Genomic DNA, 21,768 nt, shown 5'->3' with positions numbered 1-21,768 from the left:
GATGAATCACGAGTCTGAATTATTGAAAGGTTCAAGTAATTTCAGGGTGAAGGTGAGAGATCGTCATGACAAGAGGATAAAATATCTATGATATGATCATAGAGATGAATATCTGAATTATGAGTTTGGCACAGAATTAAGACATTGTGGAAATTGTTTCACAACTAATACAGCCTGAAACACCATAGTATGATGGTGTGTCCGAACATCATAACTGCACCCTATTGGATATGATGCATACCATGATGTCTCTTATCGAATTACCACGATAGTTTATGGGTTAGGCATTAGAGACAACCACATTCACTTTAAATAGGGCACCACGTCATTCCGTTGAGATGACACCGTATGAACTATGGTTTAGAGAAACCTAAGCTGTCATTTGTTAAAAGGTTTGGGGTTGCGACGCTTATGTGAAAAGTTTTAGGCTGACAAGCTCGAACCCAAAGCGGATAAATGCATCTTCATAGGACACCCAAAACAGTTGGGTGTACCTCCTGTCTCAGATTCGAAAGCAATAAGGGATTGTTTCTAGAATCGGGTCCTTTCCCGAGGAAAAGTTTCTCTCGAAAGAATTGAGTGGGAGGATGGTGGAGACTTGATGAGGTTATTGAACCGTCTCTTCAACTAGTGTGTGGCAGGGCACAGGGAGTTGTTCCTGCGGCACCTACACCAATTGAAGTGGAAGCTTATGATAGTGATCATGAAACTTCAGATCAAGTCACTACCAAACCTCGTGGGATGACAAGGATGCGTACTACTTCAGAATGGTACGTAATCCTGTCTTGCAAGTCATGTTGCTAGACAACAATGAACCTACGAGCTATGGAGAAGCAATGGTGGGCCTGGATTCCAAAATGGCTCGAGGCCATATAATCCGAGAGAGGATCCATATATGAAAACAAAGTGTAGACTTTGGAAGAACTACTTGATGGTCGTAGGGCTGTTAGGTACATGTGGATTTTAAAAGGAAGACAGACAATGATGGTAAGTATCACCATTAAGAAAGCTCGACTTGTCGTTAAGATGTTTTCTGAAAAGTTCAAGGAGTTGACTACGATGAGACTTTCTCACTCATAGCGATGCTAAGAGTCTGTTGGAATTATATTAGCGATTACTGCATTATTTATGAAATCTTGCAGGTAGGATGTCAAAACATTGTTTCCTCGATGATTTTCTTGAGGAAAGGTTGTATGTGATACAACCGGAAGGTTTTGTTAATCCTGAAAGATGCTAACAAGTATGCAAAGCTCCAGCAATCCTTCTAAGGACTGGAGTAAGCATCTCGGAGTTGGAATGTATGCTTTGATGAGATGATCAAAGTTTTTGGGTGTATACAAAGTTTATGAGAAACTTGTATTTCCAAAGAAGTGAGTGGGAGCACTATAGAATTTCTGATGAGTATATGTTGTTGACATATTGTTGATCAGAAATGACGTAGAATTTCTGGAAAGCATATAGGGTTATTTGGAAAGTGTTTTTCAATGGAAAGCCTGGATTTAAGCTACTTGAACATTGAGCATCAAGATCTATAAGGATAGATCAAAACGCTTAATCGTACTTTCAAATGAGCACATACCTTGACATGATCTTGAAGGTGTTCAAGATGGATCAGTCAAAGAAGGAGTTCTTGCCTGAGTTGTAAGGTATGAAGTTAAGACTTAAAGCTCGACCACGGCAGAAGAAAGAGGAAGGACGAAGGTCGTCCCCTATGCTTTTGTCATAGGCTCCATACGGTATGCCATGCTGAGTACCACACCTGATGTGTGCCTTGCCACATATTTGGCAAGAGGGTACAAAGGTGATCTAGGAGTAGATCACCAGATAGCGGTCTAAATTATCCTTAGAGGAATAAGGATATGTTTCTCGGTTATGGAGGTGATAAAGAGTTCGACGGAAAGAGTTACGTCGATGCAAGCTTAACACCTATCCGGATAGCTCTGAGTAGAGATACCGGATACGTATAATGGAGCAACAATTTAGAATAGCTCCAAGTAGAACAGTTATTTGAAATAGCACCAAATGTAGCATAGTAGTTGCATCTACAAGATGACATAGAAATTTGCGAAGTACATACGGATCTGAATGCTGCAGACCCGTTGACTGAAACCTCTCTCACAAGCATAACATGATCAAACCCAGAACTCTTTGGGTGTTAGTCACATGGGGATGTGACCTTGAGTGTTAATCACATATCGACGTGAACTGGATTATTGACTCTAGTGCAAGTGGGAGACTGTTGGAAATATGCCCTAGAGGCAATAATAAATTGGTTATTATTATATTTCCTTGTTCATGATAATCGTTTATTATCCATGCTAGAATTGTATTGATAGGGAACTCAGATACATGTGTGGATACATAGACAACACCATGTCCCTAGTAAGCCTCTAGTTGACTAGCTCGTTGATCAATAGATGGTTACGGTTTCCTGACCATGGACATTGGATGTCGTTGATAACGGGATCACATCATTAGGAGAATGATGTGATGGACAAGACCCAATCCTAAGCCTAGCACAAGATCATGTAGTTCGTATGCTAAAGCTTTTCTAATGTCAAGTATCATTTCCTTAGACCATGAGATTGTGCAACTCCCGGATACCGTAGGAGTGCTTTGGGTGTGCCAAACGTCACAACGTAACTGGGTGGCTATAAAGGTACACTACAGGTATCTCCGAAAGTGTCTGTTGGGTTGGCACGAATCGAGACTGGGATTTGTCACTCCGTGTAAACGGAGAGGTATCTCTGGGCCCACTCAGTAGGACATCATCATAATGTGCATAATGTGATCAAGGAGTTGATCACGGGATGATGTGTTACGGAACGAGTAAAGAGACTTGCCGGTAACGAGATTGAACAAGGTATCGGGATACCGACGATCGAATCTCGGGCAAGTATCGTACCGCTAGACAAAGGGAATTGTATACAGGATTGATTAAGTCCTTGACATCATGGTTCATCCGATGAGATCATCGTGGAGCATGTGGGAGCCAACATGGGTATCCAGATCCCGCTGTTGGTTATTGACCGGAGAGTTGTCTCGGCCATGTCTACATGACTTCCGAACCCGTAGGGTCTACACACTTAAGGTTCGATGACGCTAGGGTTATAGGGAAAGTATGTACGCGGTTACCGAATGTTGTTCGGAGTCCCGGATGAGATCCCGGACGTCACGAGGAGTTCCGGAATGGTCCGGAGGTAAAGATTGATATATAGGAAGTATGGTTTTGGCCATCGAAAGTGTTCCGGGCATCACCGGTAGTGTACCGGGACCACCGGAGGGGTCCGGGGGTCCACCAGGTGGGGCCACCAGCCCCGGAGGCCTACATGGGCCAATAGTGGGAAGGGAGCAGCCCCTAGGTGGGCTGGGGCGCCTCCCACCAAGGCCCAAGGCGCCTCCAAGAGGGGAAGGGGGCAAACCCTAGGCTCAGATGGGCCTAAGGCCCACCTAATGGTGCGCCCCCCTCTCTCCCCCCTTGGCCGCCCCCTAGATGGGATCTAGGGCTGGCCGCCACCCCTAGGGAGGGAACCCTAGGTGGGGGCGCAGCCCCTCCCCTCCCCCTATATATACTTGAGGTTTGGGGCTGCCCAACACATGTGATTTGCTCTCCCTGTTGGCGCAGCCCTACCCCTCTCCCTCCTCGTCTCTCATAGTGCTTGGCGAAGCCCTGCTGGAGTCCCGCGCTCCTCCACCACCATCACGTCGTCGTGCTGCTGCTGGATGGAGTCTTCCCCAACCTCTCCTTCTCCCTTGCTGGATCAAGGCGTAGGAGACGTCACCGGGCTGTACGTGTGTTGAACATGGAGGTGCCGTCCGTTCGGCACTAGGATCATCGGTGATTTGGATCACGACGAGTACGAATACATCAACCCCGTTCACTTGAACGCTTCCGCTTAGCGATCTACAAGGGTATGTAGATGCACTCTCCTTCCCCTCGTTGCTAGATTACTCCATAGATTGATCTTGGTGATGCGTAGAAATTTTTGAATTTCTGCTACGTTCCCCAACACTTATGCTTTGTGGGAACTCGGTTTAGGACATGACACGCAGTCATTAGCGCCTCCCCCACCATTCCTTGGATAGACCCGAAGTGTCTAACATGGTGTTAACCATATCAGTTAGAGTTCGGTTCTTTTTTTCGGCTACCCCATTTGACTGGGGTGAGTAGGGAGGCGTCCTCTCATGGATTATACCATGTTCCGCACAAAACAGATCAAATTCATTGGAAAAATACTCTCCACCACAATCGGACCTAAGCCGTTTAATTTTTCGATCAAGTTGGTTCTCTGCCTCAGCTTTATAGTTTTTAAAGAAAGTCAAAGCCTCATCTTTTGATTTCAGAAGATACACATAACAATATCTAGTGGAGTCATCAATCAACGTCATGAAGTATCTCTTTCCACCTTTTGTCAACACGCCATTCGTCTTACAAAGATCAGAATGTATAAGCTCTAGTGGAGCCAAGTCTCTTGCCTCTGCAGTCTTATGGGACTTGCGAGGTTGCTTAGCGTGCACACATACTTGGCACTTGGAGCCTTTGACAGTAGAGATTTTCGGAATTAAATTCATATTGGCTAACCGCGTCATGCAACCAAAGTTAATATGACAGAGTCGTGAATGTCAAATATCAGAATCATTATTGTGGCAAACATTATTAATAACTTTAATGCAAATATCTGACAAAGATAGGTGGAACAAGCCTCCGCACTCATAGCTTTTTCCAACAAATTGTCCACACTTAGAAATTACAACTTTATTGGATTCAAAAACCAACTTAAAACCAACTCGACATAAACGGGAACCGCTAACGAGATTTTTATTGATGGACGGCACATGATGAACGTTCTTCAGACGCACAGTCTTCCCCGAAGTAAACTTCAGATCGACCGTACCAACACCTCGAACGATGGCATGTGACCCGTTCCCCATCAGCATGGGTGAAGTCCCTGTTGCCTGGTAAGAAGAAAACATGGAGGCGTCAGCACAAACATGTACATTGGCACCGGTGTCAATTAACCAATCAGGGGATTGAAATACTGAAAGAATGGTAGGAAAAATACCGTATCCTGATTCCTTCATATCAGTATCACCGATGACAACATTAGCGGACTTGCCGCTCTTCTCATGTTCGCGCTCCTCAAAGCGGTATAGACACATTCGAGAGGTGACTTATCACCATGTTCGCGCTCCTCAAAGCGGTTAGGACACTTCGGAGCCCAGTGATTAGGATCACCGCAGACATGGCAAAGTCCCTTCCCCTTCTTATGAGAATTCTTCTTGAAGTTGGTAGAATGTGATGGCTTGTTCTTTGTATCAAACTTGCCTTTGCCCTGAGTTTTGTTCTTATTGTTTTTGAACTTGTTGGGCTGGGAGTTCTTCTTCTGTACCATGTGGGCACTAGAACCTCCCTCAGCAACTCGAGCACGTGTGTCCTTTGCTCTCGCCTTCTCTTCAACATCAAGAGTACCAATGAGATCCGCAACGGAAAACTCCTGTCTCTTGTGTTTCAGGGAAGTAGCAAAATTGTTCCACGAAGGTGGAAGCTTGGCAATGATGCCTCCGGCAACAAATTTGTCCGGCAACACACACTTGAAGTACTCAAGTTCTTTTGCGAGCGACTATATTCATGAGCCTGCTGTACAACAGGGCGCTCATCAGTCATCTTGTAGTCATAGAATTGCTCCATGACGTACAACTCGCTGCCGGCGTCCGAGGCACCAAACTTGGCCTCGAGCGCAGCCCACATGTCCTTGCCGTTGTCAAACAACATATACGAATCCACAATGGAGTCATCAAGAGCACTCAGAAGAGCGCCTTTAAAGAGGGTATCGATCTTCTCAAAAGCTTCCAGCTGTGCTGGATTAAGATCGCCCTCAGGCTTGCCCTTGGTGGCATCATAGCAGCCCATGGTCTGAAACCAGTAGACTGCTCTCGTGCGCCACCTCTTATATTGCGCCCCCTTAAAGGCAGGCGGCTTCAGATGCGCAGCAAAACCACTCGGAGTAAATTGCCTATAATCAGGTTTTTGGATTATTGGAAATATGAGCAAATTCAAGATTTAATCTGAATAAACAGAAGATAAATCATGACCACAACAGCAGAAATTAAACTAATCATGCGAACTAGCATAGCAGATGAACATATCACATCTAGGGCACATACTAGAAGCATGAATTCTACCATGATCTCGAACAGGAAGGATAGAATCACATACGGTGCAGCGGGTGCAGCACCGCCGGCGTTGACGTTGTCGCCCATGTCGTCGAGGAACGGAGGTTGCCGAGGTCGGGGAAGAAGTCGTCGTTCGCGAAGTCGTCGCTGCCAGCAGTCGCGCGAGTGCGCTCCCCAAAAACCTGATCGCCCCTCTCCCGTACAGGATCACGAGAGGCGGGGTTCCGGAGGCCTGCTGTCCCTTCTCGCGGTGCACGCCGGAAGGAGGGATGGAGAAGACTTGCTTGGCGGCGCAATGATCTGGAACGATGGTGAGAAACCATACGAAGCGGCGGCGGCTAGGGTAGACGTCTGCCTGACTATATAATGCTAGACAACGTGCATAGCTCTGTCCTCGGCTCGGCTCAATCCTGCAACCCGCGGCGCGTCGTGACAAGGCAAGGCGTGGCGTGGCGTGGCGTGGCGAGACGGAGGAGCGCGCTTGTAGGTCTCCTCTTCTCATGCTCATACAAGTGGTAGAAGAGATCACCTTATAAAAAGGACAACTCTCTCTCAACTTTCAGGGTGGGACTAAACTGTAGCCTCACTCACTCCACTCACATGTGTGTATGAATGGGCCAAGAGAATTTTAGAATTTTAGTTGGGTTTTGGCCAAAGACCTACTAGCAAAATTCCAACAGATATGGCATGTGTACAAACAGCATTTTCATGTGCTATGACATGTGAAACAGCTGAGAGCTCTTTTTCTCCTCCGAGACCAAGAGATGTAGGAGTATACCATTTCTACACGTCAAGCATCTCTATGTGTATATATATAGAGAGAGAGATACATGGATGAATCAAAATATCAGAGTTAGTGGAGGTACAGTACAACACAAGGTCACAAGCACCCAAGCGTAGGAACGCAATGGTGAAGTTCACCGCACGCCGGAGCATGCCCGAGCCGGTGGCGCCGGCACGGCCAACACCACGCGAGACCAAGATCCTCTCCGACGTCGACGACTGTTATGACCTACGAGTATACTCTTTTGTGATCGAGTTCTTCCGCTGCCGACCAGGCGGCCATCCGACGACGACGCCGGCGAAGGCCGTCAAGGCGGCCCTCGCGGAGTCTCTAGTGTACTATTATCCCATTGCCGGTCGGCTGAGGGAGGTCCCCGGAAACAAGCTGGTGGTAGATTGTACCGGAGAGGGAGCGGTGTTCGTGGAAGCATCGGCCGACGTGGGCCTGGAAGAGTTTGGACATCCGCCACTGCGGCCACCGTACCCATGCGTCGAGGAACTCTTATGCGATGCAGGCGATACGACAGTCGTGGTCGGCAAGCCCTTGTTCTTCATCCAAGTATGATCAATATTCTTCTACAGTTTTCTTTCTGTCTTAGATAATTACCAGTGCATTGCAATGAGATATTGATATTCCAGTACGTTAGCCCATAATTTACCTATTCTTGCCTTTATTAATGTTCATGATTTACCTACCTAAATAAATTCAAGGATTTTATTTGTTAATCACTTAGTAAGAATTTATTGGTTTATCAAAGAATACACAAATTATTTGAAAGCCAAATAAAAGGTGTGACAGTTAAGATGGTTTAAAGAAAACTGATGAAAACACTAGAGATATAGAAGAAAAAATTAAAAGGGAAAGAAGAAGGGGAAACATACGTAAGGTTGGACAAAACACTCTGACTGACAGAGAAAAGAATGCTATTTTTTTTTCAAGTATAAGACATTATTTGGTGAGTTAATAAAAGGGATGGTTTAATGGTTTTAAGGAAAGCCGGTGAAACAAACTATAGGTGTATGTAGAAGAAGAAGAAAATCAAAACAGAAAGATGAAGAAGGTGCGTGCGTAAGGTTGGATGAAGCACTTTATCTGATAGGAAAAGGAACACTATTTTTCAAAAAAGTAATATAAAAAAGTAGAGATACTCATGAAACTAATTTAGTCCCCGGCTAGTATGTCATTAATTGGTACTACGGTAATCCCTCTGTCCCCAGCTAGTATGTCATCAATATGAGGTTCTTCTATTTCAAGGTTCAATTTTAAATATCAGTTGGATGGATCAATACTGCTTGACCAATACTATATAGGATGTGATGCTATGTTTTCTTTGGAACATCCACCAGGGGAGAGCGTTCCCACCTAAATATATTACTCAAATGTAGCTATAGTGACAAGAGAGACGAGGCGCGAGTGGACGATGCCATGAAAGGTTGTGGCATTTCTTGAGTCTCAAATCTTCCATATAATTGAAAGCACAACTGTAGGCCAATTGGTCCGCTCGCTGCCGACAAGTGTATGCCTTCCATACTTGTGGTAGAGATTGAGGGCAAGAAGTCGAGGTCCATTCAGATCAGTGAGGCAGACGATCAATGGATGGAGATATGCTCGGTGTCCTAACGGCTGGCATCCCACCAGCATGAAGGATCTTGTAGAAGAGGTTGGCTCTAGAATTGATCCCATCGCCGAAGAGGGAGCCTAACCAAAATCTTGACCTTGATGGGAACTTTGGAACATCTTGCATTAGAGTCTTCTACTTCCTTGAGAGTAGCTGAGTAGGTATGTTGTAAGCATTCTTGGCTGATAAGGGCATCCCGTGTGTAAGGAAGCACTCATTGTCGGCGGTGTTGATGATAAAGTCCCGCAACAACAAAATCACCTCATCCAAGTCTACCAAAGAACATTAGTCAGGTGGTTTCTTAGGTTAGCTAGCAAGCCACCGGCCTAACTTGTGAGACTAGTATGGTGGGGTTTATGTTGTGATAGAATAGGTTGGGAAGCTATATTATGGAGTTGACTAAGTAGTTGTTGGTGGTGAGAGGGTAAATAGTATTTTTTGTAGATAGGGAAGCTGGTGGTTTACTATTTTCCAGGGGAAGGAGGAGGTTACACTTCGTGATGGCTATGATAGTGTAATGGCAAGTGGAACCAGTGCACCCAAGGGAGGTCTAGAAGCTCAGGCAGTTTGAAAGCAGATTTCATGAGCAGGCAATTGTTTTGGAAGAGTAATTTTTTGTACCTAGATGATGGTTTTTTTTTACAAATATTTTCCGAGAATTGAGGCATCATTTCCTGGTATAAGAGTCCTTGGTTTCCATAAAAAGGCCCTACGAATCGCATAAATAGTATTTACAAGTCCTTTCATAAGGCGGAAAACAAATACCAAAGAGAGTAGAATGAGGCAAGCTTCGCGCACCAAAGAGGGTATAATAGTACGACGTAGGCCATCAGTAATTCAGGCACCAAAGAGAGTAGAATGAGGCAAGCTTTGGGCGAAGGTGAATGTGCAACCTGACCTTGCAGGTAGTTGCAAAATTAGCTTGTAAAGGAGCTGAAGGCAGATGTTGGTAGTTCATCAGGAGAGAGGGGTAGGCCAATGCAGGTCAGGGGAAGAAAGCGACATAGCAATTTTGGCTATCAAGATGGAAGTGAAGTGATCAGTGTTGAGTGTGAGAATGGTGGTATAAGTTGATGGTGAGTCCAGCCGTCAGGGCAAAATCATCAATGATGGATTTGACATGGATTACGCCCTGAGTGGAAGCGTGAGCTATAATAAGTGTGTCACTAGCATATTGTAGAGTGATTGAAGGAGGTGTCGGTAAATGGGGTGATGAAGAAGCTCAACGGAGTGTGCCTTAATCACCATCTGCTAAAGCAGGTCTACGACGATAATGAATGGGTGCGGGAATAGGCACATGTGCATTGAAAGTGCACGATTCAAACTAGAGGGGAACATCGAACAGTTAAACTTGTAGTAATATAATTGCGGATTAAATCCCACATAGCAAAGATGTTTTATATGAAGTTTGGATACTCGCCTCTTGACGAAGCTTGAGACTTACTTCAAGCAGACCATTCACATCATGTGTGTTTTCCTAAATCACTACTGCATGTAATTGTCTTTGGTTTTGCTAATTCTATGTTGGCCTTGATTTTCTTAAGTCTCAATAAATTTGAAAAAGTATGCCTTTAGTTTAATAAAAAATGTGAATGGGTGAACAAAATGCAGGTTACATTTTTTACTAATAAACAGAAAATTACTTTCCGAATCGATTGAGACTTGAGAAATATCAATCGATTTTGACGTAGACGGACCCGATTCTCCTTCTTAGCTACGCTCTTTCTCCTCCCGCAAGGGGTAGGTGACGTAGTACATGTTGAAAATTCAATTCGCTTCCTATTAGCGGCCACCCATATTGGCCTTATTACCCATTTTTGTATCTATATACACAATTTCATGGTGGAAATCTTCAACGCAACCCATTTCCCATTATGCAACCATGTCACTCCGCAAAACAGTTATTCCTGTCTCAAAGAAAGTTTTAATTTAATTATCGCTCTATTTGGGTTTCAGTTTAAATGCATCTTTCTTTATTTATTCAAATAAACAAACTTTGTGTGTACAGGTAACAGAATTGATAGGCAGAGGGTTCATACTTGGTTTCCAGGTATGCCATAGCATCGTCGACGGCTTCGGAATGATCCAGTTCATAAAAAGCATAGGTGATCTTGCACGTGGCGAGGTGCAACCGGCAGTGCTACCCGTGTGGGAGAGGCATATTCTGATGGCACGCACTCCTCCACGCATCACCGACATCGACCCCGCATACACACCGGTCCTAACTGGCTCCGAGCACGATGCCAACAGGATTGTCAACGACGTTATGCTATCAACGGCAGTCGAGAGCATGGTGCACAAGTACTTGCTCTTCAGTCCAAGAGAGATAACTCATTTACGAGGGTATATCGTCCCATCGCTTCTCACCAAACCCGCCACTGCCTTCGAGCTTCTCACTGCTGTAATGTGGCGTTGTCGGACGATAGCGCTTGGCTACGAGGTCGATACAAAAGTACGCCTCATCTTTACAATCAATGCCCGTGGGAGATGGAAGCGTGATTTGCCCATCCCACGGGGATACTACGGAAACGCCCTTGTGTACACCATAGCGGAGACCATGGTAGGTGACCTATGCGGGAAGCCACTCGGCCACATTGTGGAGCTAATCCGTAAGGCCAAGACCGACATGTCGCTGGAGCGGATGCGGTCAATGGTGGATATGATGGCACTATTGCGTGGGCGGCCAACTTTGCCCGCGCAACAAGTCTACTGGGTGACAGACAATAGTCACATTGAAGGTGACATAGTGGACTTTGGGTGGGCGGAGTGGGTTGGTGGTGGCATGCCAGTCCCGAAGCTATCAAGCTTCCACACTAGATGCAAGGATGTACATGGCGAGGAATCAATCACGGTTTCAGTCTTATTGCCAAGGTCGGTGATGGATAAGTTTGCCAGTGAGATCGCCTCCTGGTTGAACAAGGACAACGGAGGCAACTACTTTACACCTAGCTCCCTATAGTTATATTTATACTAGTATATCGAACACACACACATGCATAGTATGCGTACGTGATTGAACAATAAAGAGCACTACGATAAAGAAATTATATGTATCATAGTTATACATAACAATATATTTTTAGTATAGGTGCCACACTTCTGTAATCCCGGTAATATCATAGGTTTAAGTACTATGCAATAAGAGCCTTTTAGTTATGTCTATAACTACTCCTTCCATTCCTAAATATAAATCTTTTTAGAGATTCCAACTGGGAATACATATTAAGCAAAATGAGTGAATGTACACTCTAAAATATATCTATATACATGTAGGTTTTTGTGAAATCTCTAAAAAGACTTATATTTAGGAATGGAGGAAGTATATGTTTACCACATTATGTAACAGACAATTGTTGATATGTTTGTTTAACAGTCACAAATATTGGACAGCACAAGCGTGGGAACTTTGTTTGGCAAACCTTTCAAATATCAACAACTACACAAAATCGTGCTCTGGAGTCCTGCCACAACATTCTCCATCTTCCCTGTTGGAGGAATTAATGTGGAGCTATTTGCATGCATGGAGACGGGTATATGCATGGGATATTCCCTGTTGGTAGGGTGTGGAGTTACTTGCATGTATGGTATACAAGAGGTTTAATCGTAGAATTATTTCATAACTCATAACTTTGAAATGTGCTATCTCACAAACCATATATTTTTATTTATGACCCGTCTTTATTATCAACTTTGTTCAGTGAATGCTTCAAAAATAGCTCCTGCATGATATATTTTAGCGAATTTACTTAAAAGTTACCCCCCCCCCCCATGTTATATGTAGTTCCACTGACTAGTATGAAAATTAGCAAATTTAAGTTTATTTGGTTACATTAGGAGATTAGCAGGGCTATTTTGGTTCTAGATGTGTCACCCTGTGTTAGCACTAAATAATTGGGCCACACTATAGAAACTTCTAAAACTTCAAATCATCAAGCTAAACACTTATAGAAGAAATTACCAAATATGGCTATTCCTAACTAGTTGTGAGAGAGAAAGTCACTTGAACACAGGTATACATGTGAATACAAAGAATCTTTGTGGGACCAGCAAACAGTCGATGTGACATGAATGGCAGATGAGTGGAGCAGATATGGGTTGTGCGCGCAGCTAGTTAGGAAAAATCCATGTCCAGAAAGTGGTGGCGTCAACTTGGTAAACAAGTTGCCATCATAATGGTGCGTAGTTACCATGGTGGTTAGTTTTAGTTACCAGCATATGGTGGTAATGTACTTGCATCATATGTCCTGATAAAACCTTTGTCATTATTGCCCATCAGACGACACGCCGGGAAATTTGATTCCTCTCTATTCTACCGTGTTTGTTCCTTCCAAGTGCATACTCTAATGATCTAAGCTAACTTGATGAGTACGCCCACTGTTCTCCTCGCACAAAAAGAAGACTAATTAACAGCACCTTATGAAATGGTAAACAGTCAAACTCCACTCATGCATGCTTCTTATTCATCACAGCACCCGGTTCACAAACCATAAAGCAGCAACTAGCAAGCATGTAGCACTCAGTACGGTTCCACAAGCAGACTAATTAACAGCAGCGATTAAGGAGCAACCAACTGATAAGCTACTACTAGTACTAAGGATTAAGATGATCGAACAAAGCGCTCAGTGCTTAACAATCAGGCTCCCACCGAAGAAAGAAACGACTCTCGAACTCGCGCTGGTCGAACAGTGGCAGAGGGCGCTCATACCATCTGTCGCCCAGCAGCCGCATCAGCTTGCCGACGGCGTCGTAGTAGCCGCTGCACGCCTCCTCGCTGGCGTCCTTCGCCGCCACCTGCGTCATCGCCTGGTTCACGGCCAGCAGCTAGCCCGTGACCGGGGCGAGGTCGGGGCAGATGAACAGCTCATTTTCCGGGAACCGCTGGCGAGCGGAGAAGGGCGGCATCATGCGCTGATCGGCCGTAGCGTCACAGAAGAACGTGCAGCTCATTGCACGCGAAAGCTGCTGCACGCGGCGGCGGAGGTCCTCGTGGGTCGCCGCCTGGAGAGCCCGGACGGTGGACAGCGCCACGGCGTAGGGAACCCAGCGGAGTGCCGAGGGCCTGGCCACGCCAGTAGCGGGCTCGTAGTGGCCGCGGGAGGGAACATGGCGCCGTTGCGCGCCGGAGAGCTGGATCGCGTATCCTGACATTGTTTATGGTGAGGGGGGTGCGCTCTAATAGCTGTATGAGAGGCGCACAAGATACGCCTATTTATAGCACAGGTTGCAGTGGCGTCTACTGTCACTCCTGGGCTAATTCATCAACACTCCCTGTCAATGCAATGTAATCAATTCCTGCGTTGGAAAATAGGGGTTGTATTGGAAACCCAACGGCTCTTGTATTCCCGGCGTGCTGGTGCAAAGAATCACCTCATCTTGGAACTCGCTACCTGATTTAGTGCGTGCATAATTTCGAGAAAAGCTGACAACCATACATAGACTCAAAACAATGGCTCAAATTCGATTTGATGGAAGAGGGCATGCATCCTTTTCAAAATTCAACTTTGACTATAAATTAAACGACATTGCTTTTTTTAAGTGAATTAAACCAATATTACTATAGTAGGCCATGTAACTTGAAACTTACCTCGTACTTATATCACTGAAAAATTCTTTCATATACGCAGCAATTTGATTTTCATGACACACAAATCCACATTTTAGTAGTGAAATTATGGTTAAAATTATATTGCCGAAAGTATGTGCACCATTTTTTGAGTCGAAGGGAATACTTCTAAACAAGGCCACTGCTAGCTAAAACAAGAAAGCAAGGCCTACTCCAACATAGTTTTAATTCGCTATACGACATTTTTTATAGAGAAAAGGCCCGAATGGATTGTTGGGGAATGTAGTAATTTCAAAAAAAATCCTACGCACACGCAAGATCATGGTGATGCATAGCAACGAGAGGGGAGAGTGTTGTCCACGTACCCTCATAGACCGAAAGCGGAACCGTTATGACAACGCGGTTGATATAGTCGTACGTCTTCACGGTCGACCGATCCTAGTACCGAACGTACGGCACTTCTGCGATCTGCACACGTTCAGCTCGGTGATGTCCCGCGAACTCACGATCCAGTAGAGCTTCAAGAGAGAGCTTCGTCAGCACGACGGCGTGATGACGGTGATGACGAAGCTACCGACGCAAGGCTTCGCCTAAGCACTACGACGATATGACCGAGGTGGATTATGGTGGAGGGGGCACCACACACGACTAAGAGATCAATGATCAACTTGTGTCTATGGGGTGCCCCCTTCCCCGTATATAAAGGAGTGGAGGAGGGGGAGGGCCGGCCCTCCTATGCCGCGCCCCATGGGGAGTCCTACTCCCACCGGGAGTAGGATCCCCCCCCCCTTCCATGTAGTAGGGGTAGGAGAGAAGGAAGGAGGAGAGAGGGAGAAGGAAAGGGGGGCGCCGCCCCCCCCCCCTCTTCCTAGTCCAATTCAGTCCAGAGGGGGAGAGGGCGCGCGGCCTGCCCTGGCCGCCCCTCTCTCTCTCCACTAAGGCCCATGAGGCCCATTAAACTCCTTGGGGGTTCCGGTAACCCCCGATACTCCGGTATATGCCCGAACTCACTCGGAACCCTTTCGATGTTCAAACATAGTCATCCAATATATCGATCTTTATGTCTCGACCATTTTGAGACTCCTCATCATGTCCGTGATCATATCCGGGACTCTGAACTATCTTCGGTACATCAAAAGACATAAACTCATAATACCGATCGTCACCAAACGTTAAGCATGCGGACCCTACGGGTTCGAGAAGTATGTAGACATGACCGAGACACGTTTCTGGTCAATAAGCAATAGCAGAACCTGGATGCTCATATTGGCTCCTACATATTCTACGAAGATCTTTATTGGTCAAACTGCATAACAACATACGTTGTTCCCTTTGTCATCAGTATGTTACTTGCTCGAGATTCGATCGTCGATATCTCAATACCTAGTTCAATCTCGTTACCAGCAAGTCTCTTTACTCGTTCTGTGATGGATCATCCCGCAACTAACTCATTAGTCACATTGCTTGCAAGGCTTATATTGATGTGCATTACCGAGAGGGCCCAGAGATACCTCTTCGATAATCGGATTGACAAATCTTAATCTTGATATATGCCAACTCAACAAGTACCATCGGAGACACCTGTAGAGCACTTTTATAATCACCTAGTTACGTTATGACGTTTGGTAGCATACAAAGTGTCCCTCCGGTATTCGGGAGTTGCATAATCTCATAGTCATAAAAACATGTATAAGTTATGAAGAAAGCAATAGCAATATACTAAACGATCAAGTGCTAAGCTAACGGAATGGGTCAGGTCAATCACATCATTCTCAAATGATGTGATCCCATTAATCAAATGACAACTCATATCTATGGCTAGGAAACTTAACTGTCTTTGATTCAACGAGCTAGTCAAGTAAAGGCATACTAGTGACACTCTGTTTGTCTATGTATTCACACATGTACTAAGTTTCCGGTTAATACAATTCTAGAATGAATAATAAACATTTATCATGATATAAGGAAATATAAATAACAACTTTATTATTGCCTCTAGAGCATATTTCCTTCATGGATTTGGGTTGAGGGGATTTAGGTTGAGGGGACTTGTTGTAGCTAAGCATCCTTCATTTAATGATTTTGCAACTAAAGTTCTTCATGCATGGTAGGCTTCTTCCATTTAAGTGTTTTTCCTAGGTTCGCGCGCTTAGCATTGTTTCTTTCTGGGGTCATCACAATCATCTCTCTCCTCTTAATTACCTTGTCACTATAGATTTTTTGCCTACATTGCAGCCTTAGCATCTGTATAAGGTGGAGCATTGGGAGGGGCTTTAGCCTGCCCATAATGGGTACTAGTAAGTGTATCATACAAAATATACACTGCAGTATATCTCACACTGAAGAATTTGAAAGATTTTCTACATGATGTTTTCCACTCCTTCACATCATGTCTAAGTTCTTATGTATGTTTGATCGCATGTTTATCACCTGTGCTATGCTTTCTTAGTTTTGACTTAATGACTTTGTCTTCATTCTGAACGACATGCATGGTGCAGCTTTTCTTTTTGCTGTGTATTTCATAACTCTAATATTCATCAAAACCTTACTTTTTTGACGAATTTGTAAAAATCTATCATTCACCTCCCCTCCGGTCGATAACTTGCACTTTCAAAGAACCTGCCCGGGAGAAGGGCAATAAGGTTTTGCGGAGCATCTTGGCGCGACTGCTCCCGATCCGTCCCCGTCTCCATGCTCCTCTGCTTCGACTACTTCCTATGCATTGACTCCATGACGAACGACGACAAAGCCGCCAAGAAGAAAGCCACAGACGATGTCGAGTCTGTTGTTGCTGTCACTGCATTGGTCTGGCAAGAGATATATGAATTAGAGAACTAAGGATCGTTGCTCAGCTGGTCAGGTACTTTGTGATGGAGCCAGTGCACCAGGGTTTACGTCCTAGACTTCATTCATTGGGTGTGTACGTGAGCATCTACGTTCATATTGTGTTAAAGAAAATCATGAATCATAGTGCTATGACCGAGCGTGGGAATGCAATGGTGAAGTTCACCGCATGCCGGAGCATGCGCAGACTGGTGGTGCCGCCGTGGACAACATGGCGTGAGACCAAGGTCCTCTCCGACTTTGATGTTCTGTGTGTCTTACGATCAATGGCTAGGGTTTATTTTCCTCCGTGGTGAACTCCCGCCACCGAGTCCCTATCGATCTCGAGTTCTATTTGAGGCCAACAGAGGTTTTCCCCTGCCTTGGTTCTCTCTTGTCAAGAATCAGGGCTGATGGCGCCCGCATGAGATGCATGTTCAACTACTGAAAATGGCACAAAACACCGTTTGACAAAGTCCGTCAGTCATTGACTTGTGTGCACCTCCAACTACCTTCTCTCTCTTCCACCAAACTTCATGTTTCCTTGTGTGTGATGATTTTGTTTCATGTTTAGATCATTTGGTGTGGAAACACATTAAACAAAGGATATCGAGATCTCTTGCATTCATTAGTCATTATTGACAATATCAAAGAGATTTTCTAGGAAATCTCAGGATTACCCGGTTTAACCAATGGTGTGATGAGCGCAAAACTATCCCTCATCACTTTGTTTGGTTAGCTACTAAACCACATGGATTGCCATGGATACGGTTCAATCCATTGAGGGTCATCCAAGCCGGGAACAGTTCCATGTGGTTCACAATTTTCATGTTTAGTTTGGGCAAAGGCGGGTGAAATCCCGGCCCAAACCACGTCGATCCGCTCCATTCCACGTTGTCCAGAAGATCCGAGTCCCCTTCGTGGAATCAGTCCATTGGAGGCAAGCGCAATTAACCTACGAAGAAATAGGAAGCGTGGCGAGGCGGTGCCTCTGGCAACGACGACAACAATGAGCGGCAACACAGGCCACTGACAACGACGACGGCTTCCTTCTCTACCAGGGGTCTTCCCGTAAAAAATGCGAGGCCCCACGGCGGTACCGCGGTGCTAGAGTCGCATGAGGGGCCATATTAGGAACCGCAGATGTTACATATTTTTGTGCATAGTGACCGTATTGAGAGGTTTTCAGGTACAGGAGCAAATGTGTAGTGCGCCAACAAGTCAAGGGACGAATCATGTGATTTTCTCTATATGGTCGAGCTATTAACGAATGGTGGCGGGCTGGATCGAACGAACTTGTGAGCATCTGTGCGTCATACATAGATTGTCAGTGTGCACAGTACTTTCTGTCTTGGTTTATTAGTCTCCTTGGATTTAGTGTCATATTCTGTCCATGGTTTTAACTCATAAAATATAATTATGCATAGCCGAAATAATATTATCAAAAACTATATTCAAATGCGAATCCAATGATATAAATTTTGGTGATATTTTATTAGTTAAATCTACAGTCCAAATTTGACACAAATACGAAAGGGGCCAATAAACAAGGACAGTGATATTACTATTAGAACCTGGAGTAGTATGTAAAAACAAAAAGTGACTTGCCCAAAAAATTCAGGCAACTATACATATCAAAAGTCACTTGCACTTGAGGTTCAAAAAAAGTCACTTAATGTGTCGACTGCAACTGTTGTGGACAAATATAACTCAAATGTGCAATTTTAGAGTTATAAATAGATTATAAATCCATCGAAATCACTACAAAAACTAGCTACAACAAAATTTTCTGCCAACTCGGGTTGATGACCAGTTGGATTCTAATCAAATAACTTGATACCTTTGATCCATTTAATTCCTTTGCCTACATCCTCACACTCCTTGACATGGCGAGACAGCTCCTCCTTGTTCACCGCCTTCCCCCGGCACTCCACATCGGGCGTCATGTGGAAGCACGGCTCCATGGACACGGCGCGCACGCACGGCGGCTCGGGCACCTTGCCGTCTTCCGGGATCATCAGCATCGTCGGCCGCAGCCCCGCAAGGCTGCTGCTCATGTAGCCAAACGTGGACGCCCCCGTGGTGAGCAGCACGTCGGAGAAGCTGAGCAGGTAGATCTCCGCCAGCGCCTTCTGGTTGTGCGTCCGCTGCCCCATGATCTGCCGCTCCTCGTGGCTCGGCTGGAACACCCCCACCATGTCGCCGCCCTTGGCCGCGTGCTCGTAGTAAGTGGACTTGATCCTGTCGTAGTAGTCTGCTTGCAGCGACGCGATCAGGATGGCCTTGGATTTGGAGCCGCCGTGGTCGTGGCTACTGCTGCTCGCTGCAGCGTCGCCATCGACGACCTCCGGCAGTATGTGCTCCTGTCGAGAGCACGCCATGATCTGGCTGTACATGTCGTCGACGGGGATGGTTGCCCAGGAGAACATCCTGATCTGCACGCCGATCCTCTCCTCCGCCTGGGCCATGTACGTGTGGTAGTACCTGGTGATCATGCCCCAGACGGAGTTGGACGGGTGGAACAGGTACCGGCCGAGAAGGTGCGCCACGCTCTCCTTGGCCGGGAACAGCCTCCGGAGCTCAGCTTCGAACTCGGCCATGTCGTACAGCGCCGGCACGAAGTAGAAGTCGTTCTGCACCAGCAGCCAGTTCACCTTGGCCAGCACGAGCTGGTCGTCGTTGCAGTAGAAGAGCCGGTCCGAGCGCCGGAGGTCGTGCGCCAGGTGCAGGTACACGTACGGCGGCACCGATCGCGCCGTCGCCTTGGCCGGGTCGTTGGCGATCTTCTTGCCGTCGAGGAGGTTCCCGTACGACTGGTTGGAGCCCACCCCGAGCCAGGACATGTCGGCGACGGGGAAGTCCGGCGGGAGCACCCAGGTACCGGGGAACGGCTCGCAGAAGAGGCCGGTGAAGTCGTCCGTGGAGTGGACGAGGAGGACGCGGTCGGTGAGGAGCGCGTAGAGGAACGTGCTGAGCAGCGAGAGCATCCGGTTGCCGAGGCCGTTGTAGGGGATCCACACGACGTAGTTGCACTCCGCGTCCTCCGTGCTGCTGCTGCTGCCGGACCGGAGGTGGTCAACGGACCTGGCGTACGGCGGCGTTCCGGGGCCGCACCGGCTGTGCCGCGCCTCGTAGTCGCGCAGCTTCCGCAGGAGGTGCCGCGACGGCGCGTACGGGGAGTGCTTGTAGTAATGCGGGGACTGGTAGCGGCCGAGGCACGCGCGCCGGTCGGAGCCCGGCGAGAGCAGGCCGCCAAAGAGCTCGTCCGCACCGGCGGCGCTCTGACGAGAGACGTTCAGTAATCCTGAGGAATTATCAAGCACGAGAACTTGCAATGTTACCAAAATTTGATTTATGCGAGACCATCACGAGATCAGATGATTAGATTTCGTTCATGTGCCCAACCCCAAATTGGATCAAGCATTAGCAAGCTTGTATTGTGTTGTGGGGATCGGCAAAGCTGGACGACTTTTGCACCTAATCGTGAGTACACATATGCAAATCGACCACGAGAGAGAGAGAGAGAGAGCTTGCTTGTACCTCCACCCATGGCGGTCAGCTTGGCGGCGTTCTGCCACACGGCCAGCGCACCCGCCCGGCCGCCGAAGAGGAGCGCCATGAACGGCAGCGTGAACAGGCACGCGATGAGCAGCACGCCCGCCCTGCCCATCCCGTCCCTCCTCCTCGCCGGCCACGCCGCATCCGCCACCGGATGATCTCCCGCCTTCTTGTTGCCGCTCATGTCCTTGATCATCTCCCTAGCACAACCACATGCGCAGTATACGTCAACCGATCGGGCCACGAAAGCCCCGCTGTTTTAACAAGATCCGTAAGCTCGTCATGGGATGGATCGATTAACGTCTCCGTAGAGTTGCGTCGCGTGATCCGCGGCGATTCGCTTTGGCGTGCAGGTGGGGTTGACCTCACCCGGGGTAACCGAGCCAGCATGTCGTGGGAGCGTCGTGGTTGGACTTGGAGGCTTGGAACCAGCATGTGACGGGCGCGCGTGTTTTTGGGACTACTGGGCACGATATATATGAAGGCAACTCTTCGCACACTCGCCGATTTTATTTACTCTCAATATTAGCTTTTCTCAAGTCAAACTTTGTAAACTTTGGCTCAAAGTTTTAGAAAAAATTACTGTATTAGCTTCTACGATATCAAATCAACACCGTTAGAGTCATTGTTGAATATATTTTCACACTATATATATTAGCTAAATACCCGTGCATTGCTACGGGGATGAAACATTATTTGAAGAGTGGTGCCATGTGACAGATTGTCTTTGCCTACGGTGACGTTGACTGTGTTGTGACGATTTTGGTGGCTAATTAGACTGGGTGCATGCGAAGCGACATATTATAGACGGTTTTAAAAAGGAATCTCTACTATTAAGGAAAATACGGTTTTTAAAAATCTCTACCACAAATAATACTAGTAAATGCCTACGTATAATGCACGTTAATATTAGGCAGTATATTAATTGCACGCATATATTAGGTAAGATATTATTTGTGTGTTAATTATATGATTAATGCAAACACTAATATTTGATATGGTATTAATTAAGTGCTCACCATTGAGGAACCTGAGTTGTTGGATTGATCTGGTTTGATGGCCGAGATTAGTTCGATCTACCCTTTTGAATCTTTTTATACGGGTATAGATGCAAGCCTAGTTAATTGTCTGGTGAATTAGTTAATTGCATTAATCACTTGGTTTTTAAATTGATTTGGCGTAAAAAATCACGATTTAAACATTATATCGCTAATTAATTGTATTAATGACTTGATTTTTCAATTAATT

The 21,768-nt window shown here is 46.1% G+C and overlaps 2 protein-coding genes across 2 annotated transcripts; one reads left to right on the top strand and one right to left on the bottom strand.

Annotated features, from left to right (window-relative positions):
• Positions 1–7,047: 7,047 nt before the first annotated feature.
• LOC125518413 (acyl transferase 1-like) lies at positions 7,048–11,705 on the top strand. Its single transcript, XM_048683264.1, has 2 exons — positions 7,048–7,516; positions 10,585–11,705. Exons 1-2 carry the CDS (start codon positions 7,082–7,084, stop codon positions 11,533–11,535), a joined length of 1,386 nt encoding a protein of 461 aa, XP_048539221.1. The 5' UTR covers positions 7,048–7,081; the 3' UTR covers positions 11,536–11,705.
• A 6,898-nt stretch (positions 11,706–18,603) lies between these two features.
• On the bottom strand, positions 18,604–20,954 carry LOC125522386 (probable fucosyltransferase 8). Its single transcript, XM_048687445.1, has 2 exons — positions 20,503–20,954; positions 18,604–20,266 (listed from the first exon to the last, which is right to left on the bottom strand). The coding sequence occupies exons 1-2, from the start codon at positions 20,714–20,716 to the stop codon at positions 18,783–18,785; spliced, it is 1,698 nt and encodes a 565-aa protein (XP_048543402.1). The 5' UTR covers positions 20,717–20,954; the 3' UTR covers positions 18,604–18,782.
• Between the last annotated feature and the right edge of the window lie 814 nt (positions 20,955–21,768).

This window comes from Triticum urartu, chromosome 7 (genome assembly GCF_003073215.2).
Source record: "Triticum urartu cultivar G1812 chromosome 7, Tu2.1, whole genome shotgun sequence".
Taxonomy (NCBI): Eukaryota; Viridiplantae; Streptophyta; class Magnoliopsida; order Poales; family Poaceae; genus Triticum; species Triticum urartu.
The sequence above is the reverse complement of the archived record's forward strand: the minus strand, read 5'-3'. Positions and strand labels throughout refer to the sequence as shown.